We start from the raw sequence: 13,421 nt of genomic DNA, 5'->3' as shown, positions 1-13,421 counted from the left end.
TTTTGTGGCAGCACTTTTCACGTTTCGCCATTACCAGGGGGTTGCGAATGAATCCCTTTTTTTTACTTCTAAGAACCTCCGCTTCGTGCATATGTTTGCCAAGGATTGCTGCTGGCCAGATTCGCTGGCCATGTTTGCGCGATGCTACCTTTTGTTTACATTTTCGTTTTAACCCACATACGGGCCCAGTTGTTGGCCGGGCTGTTGGCCCACCTTTAAACACTTCTCAATTGAGGGTAGTAGGGGTTTGTCCAATAAAAGCGTAATGAAGCCATCCACCTGCAAAAGGTGTGCGGGCATTGAAAAGGAAGGCGGCACAACAGCCGCCAACATATCAGGCACATTATGCGCGATAGTCACGTCTGTTGGGCACATAATTGAAAAGCGAACTTGAGCGTATCAATCGGGCAGACAGGTTGTTACCACTGCTTCCTACCTCCCGCTGGCTGCTGCTCAATGAAATCAACTAGAAATTATGATAATGAAAAAGTCGAGAACTGGAAGTTGTTCACCTTCGCTGCTTCTCCGTTTCTTTTATAGCTCTGCTGGCACATCGCCTTGTTCATCAAGTGTACACGGTGCGTATGAGTTATTTGATTATGTTAAGCATACGTCGTGGCGTTGCCGCGCATAATTTCAAATTACTCGCAGCACACATCGGCATTTCAGCGACTCGGCATCAACATAATAAATCCGAAAGGACCGTCTCCTGACAAACAAGCTGAGACCGACTACCTATATATACATATTTATATCCCACGCACTTCGTGGAGTGACAAAATCCGGAAACAACAAGCGACAGGCAGCGGACATCTTCATCTTCAATGCATGGCGCAAGATTGCTTGTCAAGAACCGATTATGTTAACTGCCTGCGAAGGTAGAGTCCTGAGCACAGGACACAAAATTCTTGAACCTGAAATCAAGGAAGCTTTCGCATTTAAAAGTTGTATTTTGCAAACAGTGTATCCCCCTTCACGATCCCCCTTACAATAATAACAAACGTATTTTGAACACTTTATTTAATTAACATTTCTCTCTTCATGCGGGACGGTAATTTAGTTTCCTTGCAAGAGATCTGCTTTGAATTTTACATTAAAAATAAAGTTTTTAAAAGTGTGTCAAGCTTACGTTCAGCAGTTCCGATTTTTCCGTGTGAGAAAGTAGCTAAAAGACTACGGCTCATGACAAAACTAGCAACATCCACCTCTCCAGAAACCAGGTCCACTTGCCCCGCACCAGGAGTTAAATGGTCCGTTGTAGGGTCCAAAGCACGGATCGTAGAATCCACTTGGTCCACTGCCTCCGCAGGGACACAAGGCGGCGCAAGGATAGCAAGGATAGCTGCACATGGTGAATTGACTTGTCCTGCAAAACTTGGACATTAGCCATAGTAGAGATATGGGTACAATCAAAATACGTTACTTGTTTTGCCGGAAAAAAATAGGAAATTTATTTAGGAATTTTTAGTACCGTTACCGTCCGAAGAGTACGAAATTCAATGTTCAACTGAGGTCTATATGGTGATCGATCGGCAACCTAAAAATTGTTGGCTTGATTTAAATCTCAAGGCTAATAAGATGGTAAAAAATATATCATTATAAGTATAGTAGGCTTTGATGCACTTAAAGGCTCTATTTATTTGAATTAAGCAAAACAATTATTTTATTATATCCTAATTAAAGAGTGCAGAAAGCCCGATTAAAACAAACTAATTGTGAGATACATATAAAAATATAATTTTAATAAATTGCCAGACGCTAATGGTTTTTTTAAAACCTTCATTATATGGTAAATCAGAACTCGTTACAAAAAAAATTATAAAAGCTACAAAAATGTAGTAATAGTCATTTATACAAGATTTATTAATTCAACAAATGAGCTTAAAATCTAGTTTAATCCGGACTTTGTGACTTTCTTAAACTTTTCAACAGCAGAGGTCTCAAATTAGTTTCTTTAAAATAAAAACAATTTTAATACATAAATCTAAGAGATACAATTCCCATACAAAATGGTTGTATATTTTAGTTGCTATACCTTGCGACTTGCAGTCCAAGCTCATTTTTAGTGCAGCAAATCCACAGATAAGCCAGTGCAATCCGAGTGCGCATACATTAAATTATATGCACATATATCTGAGCTCCAACTGCAATTTCTCCGCCTGGCTCCCCTTGCATGTTGCACTACGCCAAGTGCAGAGCGAGCTCCTAATGGAAGACGATGGGCATCCAGGAATGGAACTGCATTGAGTGTTTGTCGTGGCACTCGCCACAGTTCGTCCTTTGTTGTAACTGTGCTAAATCTACTTTTAATTCGGCGCACGTTTTCCATAATGAAATCGGATTTTGTGGGCCGTGGCAAAATCTGGCGGGGAATAGCGGTGGGGCAGGGGTGCTGGCCATAAATTGAGCACTCAGCAGCTCGCTGCGCTTTGTCACGGTTACCAAAAATGCCGCGAATACTGTGCAAAGAAAGGTCCCTAAAAATGTTGTGGCACTACGGCTGGATAATGCCGCATTTTGAGGAATGCTCGAGTGCAGCGCACACTAATGGCAGCAAATATATTATGGCCGTTATCATTCGCATTAGCTGGCTGAAATGTAGCTAAAAGATTCTCACATGCACGCTGTGGCAGCAAAAAATAAAAAAGTGAGGCGCCCCAGTAAATGGTAAATGGCAGCAGCCAGGCAGGAAATTGCGCTACTCATACGCACCGTGGTCCCGTCGTACCGTCTGCTGCATTATCTTAATTTAAAAGCGCGCTACAGAACGCTCCGAAATTCTACAGAAATTTAGTTTCATTAGCTCGGCTGAAAAGCCATTTATCAAGCTGTCAGCGCCAATTATTTATATCCCAGCTCACAGCGAAATATTATAGAAATATTATCATGGCGCGGCGGAAATAAGTGCGTCGGATCAATTCGCATTTTGTGTTAAATGGAATGGCAATCGCCTGGCGTTAAATTATATTAATTGCCAACCTCTTCAGCTGCGCAGCTCGCGTGCTTATCGCCAAACAATTTAAAGTTTTAATCTCTTGACGCATTTAGCCGAATGGCCCGGGGCTTGCCGAGCAGCATTAGCCTTGGTAATTAACCAACAGCCCGAATGGGGCAACATGTGCCGGCAATGTACGGAATCGTCTGATTCCCACACAGCACGGTGTGTGTTATATATACGCACAAGATGGTCCGACATTCATGAAATGCGAGGACTACGGACTACATGGACCGACAGGAAGTGCATACTTGGCAGCAGGCAAATCGCCTCCTCCTGGCAGCAAGCCGTAAATCCATCTCGCTCCTCTATAGAGTCGGTCCAAAGTTTCGAGGCCAAGTTGTCATAAAATTTATGCGTCTAATTACTTGCACTTTTTGTGTGCTCAGCTCTGCTCCGGTTGCCAACTTCTCCTCTTGATGGACCCATCGGCGACGTCATTTATTATTTTTATGTGAACGGCGAACGTTTTATTGACACGACGGGCGATTGGCTTCTTCCATTGGGTCCAAGTCAATAAGCCGGCGACAAGTGAAAAGACTTGGCAAAAAACATGGAGGGAGCTGTCATTAATCTTTCGTTTCGGCCAAGTTGTGCAGCTAATTGCGCCAATTTCAGAGGTCTAGCCTCCTTCAGTCAGGGTCGTTTTACTTCACTCCCACCTCTCCTGTTTACCATTTTCCCATTTTCCCATTGCTGTCTCAATTTTCCCCCAGTCCCCGTGTGACTGGTACACTGGTATTCATATTTCCATGGCCAGTGACCCAGTCCTCCTGGTCAACTGAGTATTTACAAAGGGGACCTTGTGACTTTAATGCCCTGAATGTTCGTCTAAATTTTCGTGCGAACCGGTATGAAATAAACAAAGCCCGGGAATGGTGAAAATAAAATACTGCTGGTACTGCGGCGGCCCAGGTAAAATAATCGGGATTATTTATGTGGCTCGGCAGAAATTTGCTTACATATTACACTTTTTCAACATTCTTTTAATTAGCTGCGCCGACAACAAAACGAAACTTGCAAACAAAGCGGCGCAGCACAAAATGCTGGGCATGAGCTGGAAACCAGGTGGGTGGTTACCTCCCCGTTGGGCAGTGGGCGGTGGGTTTGGTGGTGCCGACAGGGCGGTGGTTTGGCCGCTTTGTTCCGCGAGCCACGGAAAAGCCTGGACTTGCGAATAAAGCAGCAGCGCAACGGGAAGCGAAACGAGACGAAGCGAAGACGGACTCTTTGGAGGATGTGGCAGCTGGCAGGACCTGGTAGGTGGACTCCACAATGCAGTCAAAAAATGCAAGGATTGCATTTGAAATTAAAGCCAAAATAACTTAAAAGTTAAGTGCAAACGCTGAGATTAATAGTTAATGTGGAATTAAGACTAAGTCAAATCCAAGTCTAGTCGCATCAAACTATTTAATTATTCATTCAAATACCAGTTTATTAATAAATGTATCTGTTATATAATGTGTCTAAACCACCATAGAATTGAAATAATATGAATGGTGAATTAAATACATTTTTATTTTTATTAATAAATAATATTAATAATATTTTTTGAAATTAGTTACAACTCCACTGCGTAGCTAATTTTGGCAAATATTTTCCATTCTCTTTATATATATGAAATATAGAAGAAAAGCTACTTCAATTGACAGTACTGTGAGTACTATATATTTCGCTAAGTGTAAATTGCGCATTTCTTCGCCCTTTTCATAGAACTTCCTCTGTTTCCACAGCTTCTGTTTGGCTGTTTCGCATTTTGCGCGCTTGTTTAATGTGAAATTTTTGGAAGCTTGCACAAAAATTTGCTACACAAAGTGCCTGCGGCGCCGAAGGAAATACAAAACCCCATGACTTAATTAGAATTTTGTGTAGCTACTAATGTTGCTGGCACGGTTAGGCGCATTTCGCCTCCGGCTGCCTTCAATCCGTCAACCCTTCAATCCCTCAATGTTCACAATGCCCTCCAACGCCCTTTGACGTTGCGCTGACACATGAAATGCATTTGTATCGGGGCTGCGAGTCCTTTTCGTCCTGCCTGCCGCATTGTAGAAATTTTATATATTTATTTTAATTGCGTAAGTGAAGGGTGAAAGGAATACGACTAATTATAATAAATTAGTAATAGCTATCAATGTACCAATATATAAATATTTGGTATAGGAAACTGTTAAGTTAGCTTCTTCAGTGTATTTTTTAGCTTGAACAATTATAAAAATTTTATTAAGAAAGTTATATTAAAAAGAATATCAATATCAATATTAAAAGAATATCTTATTAAATTTTTATAAAGAAAAATATGAATATATGGATTTTAACTTACACTTCCCCCATATTTTGAATTCAATTATTTTTGTGGATCTAAATTATTTATCTGAGCCATTCTATATTTTAAGTAAATGGTGAAACAATGTTTTCAGTTCGAATGCGTGTTTTACATATTGTTAAACATTGAAAAGGAAACCCCATGGATTTACTTTTAAAGAATATTTATAATCCTTCTTGTTTGCCACAAATATTTCCTATTTGTTGCCAAAAGTTCGTAATCAATTCCGTGTCGACATATGCTGCTGCCCAACTGGTCACAAAGAGCTGTCTTTGCTATTTTATTTATTATTATTTTTTTTTTTTTGGTTTTTGTTTGGGAGCGAGCACAGACAAACTGAAACTAATTTCGAATCCATTTACATAAACTGACATCTGTGAGAGTTTTGCATGACCATCCGCTGGCCGGAAGCAGTTTTCAAGGCCAACGCCCCGCCCAGTCAAATATTTGCATTCTGCTCTTCTTTTTTGTAACTCTTGCATAACAATCGGGCCAAAACTATTGCATGGGAAATGGCATGGTGGGCATGCGACGAGTGCATTGTAAAACATGCGGAATTACAAGCGGCAACATTAAATGCAACATGTTCAGCTGTCGCCTCACTAAGGGGGGGCGCAAAGTGGGCATGGCCACTGGTCGGTGCAACCAGTGTAAAGAGCCAACGCCATCACCATTGCCATTAGACACGGTCATAAACCAGGCCAGAGATTAGTGGGTTGCATCATCGTCATCGCCGGCAATTGATTTTCAATCAGCGGCGACCTTGATGCCGTGCTGCGATGGAAAACCTGGGATTGGGATTGCGCCAGTCGGACTGGGATTGCCTTGCTGGTTGACTGCCGCCCTCCTCGGTTGGCACTCAAGCCTCATTTGGCCCAGGTCACTTTAATCAGCTGCAAAAGCTTTCAGACGGTCAGTCCATTCCTCAAGTTGGGATCTCCGTGCTCAGGGCGAAGTTGCATCTGAAAGTTGGGGCCAAATGGCAATCAAATGTTTGGCCACATTACGAACATTGCAAATTATTTGTTGGCCTTTTTGGGGGGGATGGTGGTGGAATGTTCGGACCCCTCAGACCAACGGAGGCCCTTTGTGGAATAAGCGCTGCGGAAATTGAATTTTCTAAATAACTGCAATGTTTGACGAGCTGCAATCGAGATTTGATGCCGAACCGTTTGGCAAATCAAACAAAAATGCAATCAAAGTTCGGAATTAATTGCATTTACTCGCTCAAACTATGCAATTGTATTGCAATCAGTCGAAGTGCATCGCCACCCAGCGATTTCTGGCGCAGATCAAAGCCATTTGTGGCCATATCGCATAACGAATCTAGCACATCGTTACCGCCGTTCAGCTTGATCTAATGAACATCCTGTCGTCGATTAACCTCCTCCATTTTCCCGACCCTCCGGGGTCATCGGAGGACCCCGAGGGTCAGCAGCCGGCATAACATTTGATTTTTTTTGGCCACCACCACCACTTCAGTTTGACTTTCGCTTCGTTTGGCTCTTTGGTTCGAGGAGGAGAAACTTTTTCTTTTCGCACACATGCGAAACGTGATAAAACTTAATTGGGGCACACGGATATTTTGCTCCACTTTTTTTTAGAGAGAGCGTTGGCAGTGAAGAGGAGCAGCCATCCAGGTGGGCGACTCCAAATGGACTTTTATGAGCTGTGCGGAGCAACAGAATTTGCTGTTTATTGGCTTTCATTATGGCTGCGCTGAAAGCCACAAAAGCTGCAGCTGCAGGCGGCAAGCCGCATTTAATTAATGGAGGCAAGGGGACTTTCCAGCTCAATGGAACTCGACCAAAATAACTGCCATCCACAGTCCAGGGACCAGGCCATTATGTAAAAGTGTGTGCCGCAGGCAAAACTTTTGGCCATTTGCCGCTCTAAGAATGCACAGCCTTACACACAGAACAAATATGGGTACATTTACGATTTTAACAGACTTGAGTTAAGCTAAAATATTCAATATAAATCTATTTACCTTAGATTATACTATACATAATCTATACTATATCTATAATACTTATGGTACTTTCCTTGCTTCAAATTATGGAGTAGATATATTTGTTTTTTCCTGTGCATGCTCTGCCACAAAAAGCCACTTTTGCCATCTCTCAGAGAAGTTAAGTGCCCCAAATTGCTTACAAATTCACTTTATGCCAAAACGCGCAAAAGTATTCCTGTTCCATTTAGTACTAGTTGGCATTGTTGCACCTGCTGCGCCCGAGGCAAAAATTTTCACTCCGAGAGCGGCTGTGGAAATCGCCTTTCATTTGATTTAAATTGCATATTTAATTAAGCTCAATTGGACTGCATTGCAAACATACGAATTATTGCATAGACAACTTAATTAGCGACACTCGAGTTTGGGCATCGCATTCGGAATGCGAGTTTGAATTTCAATTAAATTTCAATGAAATCCGCACGATTGCGCTGGCAAAAAAAAAATAAAAAATAAAAAAGAAGAAGCCAACCCAACTCAAGCGCATCTGCACAATCTGACACCTGTCGCAATTCCAGATATCAGATGGTCCAAAGGCCATGGGACGAGATGGGTCCACCACTTCCAGACTAAATTCAGTCTGACCCGATAGCATCTCCCGGCGGCATCTCCTCCCATGATGGACGATACCGAAATCTGTTTTACATATCGCAGCAATTATTTCAACCTTTTCGCCTTTATTTATTGCCGTTTATAAATACTTGTTTTTGGAAACGAACGAAATGGTCGCAGTACACGTAAAATAATTGCTAAATGGTTTTTATAGCAACTTAATTAGTTGTGTATCTTATTTATCTTACATTATCCTCTCTTATTTTGATACTTCAGTAATAAATGCCTCTAGCTTGCTATTGTGTTTTATTAAGAGATTTATATAAATATTTAATAAATAATTGAATAAAGCTCATGAATCTTCTAAATAAAACAAATTAATTTGCAAATTTCTAAACTTTGATTTATCTAGCTAATCAAAGATCAATAGATCTAGTTTTCCTAGTTCTTCAGCATAAGTAAATAAATATTTGGCAAATCCATTTATATCCATTGCGTAAAAGGTGCATTTAGATTTGTCAAATGGCTCGCATTGCAACCAAAGAAATCCTGGGATATCCTGGCATCAAGTAATTGAAAAGTGCACTGTCAAAGTGAAAGTGAAAGTGAATCGGTCGCTCTAAGGCGCTATTGGCTTAAGGAGCTTCTCCTTTTGCGTTTGAAACCGAACCCCAACCCCTGTACATACACTCACACTCGCACTCAAAGCGATAACGTAATGTAACGCAATTTGTGCCAATAAATCAAATTGTCGGCCAGCCCCCAAGACGGGCAAATAAACTCGATCGAGTCTGGAGACTCAAGACGATTTCATTGCGAAGCCGACAACAAATGAAATCAAAGTTGGGCGAGTAGTCAAATGGGAATCAGTGGCGCAGAGGCATTTGTATTGATGATGCCGCAGCACTGCAGATAAACTAAATCAACGAAAATTGGCTTACGAGTCTAAGATTTTGAGTTATTGCCATGACGGCGCACGCGGCGTATGCGCAACATATCATTTGTGGGCCACGGCGTGCGCTGCATTAGCGTAATCCCACTCGCAGGCCAAATCCCCACTCAGCCAGCGATATCCATTAGCATTCAGGTCAATGCAGGTCCCAGCCCTATTAGGGCGTGGCAATGGGCGGATGGGTGGGTGGACCCACGCCCCCATTAATTCGCCAAGCAGTTAAATATTCAAGCTGGAAGGCTGAGCAATAAGGTGGAATTCTGCAAAGGTGACTCTTGATTTTGGCACAGGCAAACTTCTTTCTGTGTGTCTGCCAAGTCATGAAAAATGAGAAGCGACTGACATTTTCTGCATTTCTCAGCGAGAATCTGTGACATCTGCGACAGCGCAGGCAACATAATTGACAAGCCCCATTGCAAGCTCATAAAAATTTGCAAAGTTATTTGTCGCTAGCGCGAAATTTCCCACCCCTTCAGCTTGGCTCTGGTGAAAAACTTTTCACCAACACCCACCCATCCATCCAACTCATCCACCTCATCCCATCGACATCGGGCCGTCTTCGAGGCCAAGTCATAGTTCTTGGGCAAAAGTTTCGCCTCTGACGCAGAGGGCTTCCGACTTCGTAGATGATGCACATGTGCGTTTTATCTGCCGAGCCGCATTCAGGGGCTTATGCTTTTGATAGCTGAAGTTGCCTTCCTGTCTGTTTGCCCAGGAAATAAATGTCAGACGCAGACGCACTTCTGCTGAATAGAATGTAGAGGACGCAAAAAGTTAAGGGATCCGTTTCGAGCACTTGAAGTTACACATCTGCATTGGCCTCGCCAACGCCAGTGCCATTCTAATTAAAGAATAGCTGAAAGGGCGCGACAGCAGGTAGAGATATTAAAAGCAGAAATATATTAAATTCATTTCTAATTTTTTAAATCTTAAATTAGTTTTTTAACTCTCAGTACAGCCATGGCAAATATCAAAGACCTTCTGATTCTAATTAGAGAGCTCAGATTCATTCGAATCCTAAGACGATTCGCCCACAATCTTAACACTGTGTTGCTAGGGAAATTATCAAAAATTGGGTTAAATACATACAAGGGCGCTATAATCGCGGGGGGTTGGTGTGTGCGTTGTTGGCATAGCAGGCGTATTGGAGTCAAGGCTAAATTAAACGTGAACGTTTTGTTAAGTGCTCTTGGATAAACACACATGTATGCTATACCCCTTCATCCCTTCAGACTCCCAACCACCCATGACACACATATATACGTATAGCTGTGTGCTATCGAAGCATTTGCAACTGTGATAATTACTAAACCACGTCGACCCACCAAGAGTGCTGAAATGGAGTGGTGCCAGCGGCAGTGGCAGTGGCAGTTGTAGTGCCACACTATGTCTGCTGCTCCTTCGACCCCATTTCCCATTCGCCCGCACTGCAGATTTCCGCTTCTAATTGATTTTTATGCCCGGGATTGGCGGAGGTCGACGTGCCGCCATTTAATCTACACTCAATATGATTTTACCGCACAGCAGGAGGAATTCTGCGAGGGTCGCTAATGCCAACATATTGTATATGTACACTGATAAAAGAGTCGAGATCTTATACCCATATTATATTATATTATTATATTATTCGATTATACTTTATGATACTTATAAATTGTAATCTATCTTTGCCATATCTTATGCACTATTACTTTCAATGAAATGTGGCATATCCAGTTTGATTTCTTCTGTTAATCCTTTGATTTTTTCTTTATCCCATTAGATACTCTATTTTCTCTCTGTGCACTGCTATGTGCATGTCCGTATTTATATGCCATAATCAGCATTATATGCCCGTCATGTTGTTCTCTCGCTTTTTCGCCATGCCATTGTAGTGCTAATGATGATGAAGTTGTCCTTAAATGCCCGGCCAACTCAGCCAGATCCAGATGCTGCGGCGGCATTTGGCACTTGGCACTTGGAGCGGGAACTTGGACCAGGATTTGGGGGCAGGACTCACTTGGCATGCTGGTCAGCCGGCGCTTGTACACTTGTAATGAAAAGTAATTTGGGCCATATTCGCTTGATTGTGCGTATTTTGTTTGTGGACTCAATTCAGAATCCGAATTCGTCGTGGGGGCGGACAGAGGCGTTTCCAAGTAATAATTGCGTACAAAATTAATGAACGTGCTTTTGCGTGGAAAATTTGATTAAAGTGCTCATTAATTCCAATTGTCGGGCAATTTGCCGGGGCCAAAGATGAAGCTTAACCGTGTGAGGATTCCTCCAATCGAAAGTCAAGTATTTAGGCATTCATTGCGTTCCTAATTGTGTATTCAGAGCTAAAGGCTTGGCCATACAATTGAATATCTATAAACTTGGCCTAAACTCGATTATTATTTTATAGCCGCAAGGCCAGAGATGCTGGTGCCAGTGACTCAAAAATTGCCAATGCATTATGCAATTCGATTTGCATGTTTCTGATTGCCTGGCAAAAGCACAGAGAGCCTCACACAAACACACACAGTCGCAGCCTTGTAATTGAAATTGATAGCAGCAAAATGAAATTTGTGACATTTATGTTGATAAATTGTGTTTGTGACAACAGCCTGAAACTGAAACGGCAGCAAATAAATGCGAAATTTCAACTGTCCAAGCACAAACAAAATAATGCAACGCAAGCAAATACTCAAGAAAATGTCAAAAAGTGGAGCTGCAAACACGAAAGCCCCCAACTCCCCAAAAATCCCACCCGCAATTCGATGGCCAATATTTGAGGCTTCTTGTCTCTCGCATGTTCAACAAGCAATATCGCACAATAAATCCAAAACTAAAACACGCACCCAGACCCATTCAATGGCTCGTTGTCGTGCAAAAATCAAACATTTCTCCAACTCCATTGCCCCACGGCGAGCAACAGTCGGTTATAGTTTATATTTCGGGCTGGGCTAGGGATTCTGGTACGGATCCGGATTCTCCTCACAGTGCAAGTCTGGGTCGGGTTGAGTGGGTATTGAGCAGGCCGAGAGGCTCATTATTATGCATGAAGCCAGGGACGGCTGTCTAGCACCTGCAGGACAAAGCATTCGGCACACACACACACCCGCCCACTCTGTTACCCACCTGGTGCTCCTTATATAGGGTATGTATATCTGTCAGTGGAACGGAAATTTGCGCTGACATGAAAACCTCGCCACCGGCGCTCTTCTATAACGCAACATCCGTCGTCGTCATCGCCAGTCGTTCACCTCACAAGTTTAAGTGGGCTGTGGCAGCCTTTGATTCGGGTTCTGATCCACTATCTGCCGGTGGTGCACTGGAAAAAATTGCATACAATATGAAAAAGAGGGTAAATGGTTTTAAGTAACAGAAATGTGGTATAGATGCGTATACCTAATATTAATAATTTATTTAATAAAATACAACTATTTTGCACAAGTATTTCTTATTTAAATATTCTCAATCTTAAAGTAAATAAGTATTAAGTAGTATTAACATATTATTCTTTAAGTGTACAGAAGCCGGCAAACTAGTTGGTATTCAATGCAGCATCCGGAACTTGATGGAATTGACTTTTGTGTCCGAGAGGGAGAAGCCGCGAATGCGTGGCGTTGAATTTGTCCCGGCAGCGTCATTAAATCAAATTGAAACCCTTTTTCGGGCCAAAATAGGACTTGAGACTTTTGATTGCTTCGTTCTGAGGTGGTTTTACAAAACTATTAAGAGTTTCCCCCCATTTCCGTTGGGATATGCAAACTAAATGGGAAATCAGTTTTCCTGTGGGCGTGCCAGGTATCAATCTTTGGGGCATGGATAACATTAATCACACTTAAGATAGATTTCCCGGCCTAATGAGCCGTACTACTCACTCAGAGATTCAGCTGGTTGCGGTTGTCCACATAAATTGGTTTAACCCTTGACAAATGTAAAATCACGGGATGTTGGCCTTATAATCTTTGTCTATATAAAATCTAGTTTAATTTATTTAAATCCGATTCCTTCAGCCAAAAGCAAATAATTTGTTTAGAAATATGTCCATCTAGTTGTATATAAAGAAAGGAAAGTAATCTGATTTGTAATATACACAGGTCTTTTTTATACAATATCCAAGTCGCAATGGCGTCCATCTAAAGTGAAAACATTTCTGATTCGAAACAATTTGGTTATCAAATTGCACAGATATATAGAGGTACTAAATGGAACGTTTACTTTGTGGTCAGTTGGGAATTTCCAACTCCATATCGCCACGCCTCCGTTTCCCTTTCATGGCTGCCATATTTGCACAATAATTTTGTGGACCGGAAAATATTTGTTCACACATCCGGTTTCGAATGTGTGCATTTTAATGTGGGTAGCCAAATGTGTTTAGAACACCTCTGCTGCCCCATTAGCATATTATGGCTTATTCACGCACGAGTTTTCCCTAATCGAAAGCGCAAAACATTCGGACCCCTTTATCGAGTTGATTAGCGCAAATGCTCTGACAGCGAGTTTATTTAAATTGTTTCTGTAACTGGCTTGGGGTGCAAAATGGTAATGTGTAGAGGGATCTAAAAGCTTATTTGAATATTTAAATAAATGGCAAAATGTTAAATTAAGTCTAAGTAGG

General features: G+C 41.9%; 1 protein-coding gene across 2 annotated transcripts; it reads right to left on the bottom strand.

The window, feature by feature from the left end:
* Positions 1-1,003: 1,003 nt before the first annotated feature.
* Positions 1,004-1,528, bottom strand: LOC117144540. Of its 2 annotated transcripts, none has more exons than XM_033309774.1 (3): positions 1,424-1,528; positions 1,130-1,366; positions 1,004-1,076 (listed from the first exon to the last, which is right to left on the bottom strand). In XM_033309774.1, the coding sequence occupies exon 2, from the start codon at positions 1,348-1,350 to the stop codon at positions 1,192-1,194; it is 159 nt and encodes a 52-aa protein (XP_033165665.1). In that variant the 5' UTR covers positions 1,351-1,366; positions 1,424-1,528; the 3' UTR covers positions 1,004-1,076; positions 1,130-1,191. The 2 variants fall into 2 exon arrangements, with proteins under 2 accessions (XP_033165665.1, XP_033165666.1); XM_033309775.1 differs by having other exon boundaries at positions 1,009-1,079.
* Between the last annotated feature and the right edge of the window lie 11,893 nt (positions 1,529-13,421).

The sequence above is a fragment of the Drosophila mauritiana genome, chromosome 3R (assembly GCF_004382145.1).
Source record: "Drosophila mauritiana strain mau12 chromosome 3R, ASM438214v1, whole genome shotgun sequence".
Classification (NCBI taxonomy): domain Eukaryota; kingdom Metazoa; phylum Arthropoda; class Insecta; order Diptera; family Drosophilidae; genus Drosophila; species Drosophila mauritiana.
Note: the sequence above shows the minus strand (reverse complement) of the source record. Positions and strands in the feature narration are given on the sequence as shown.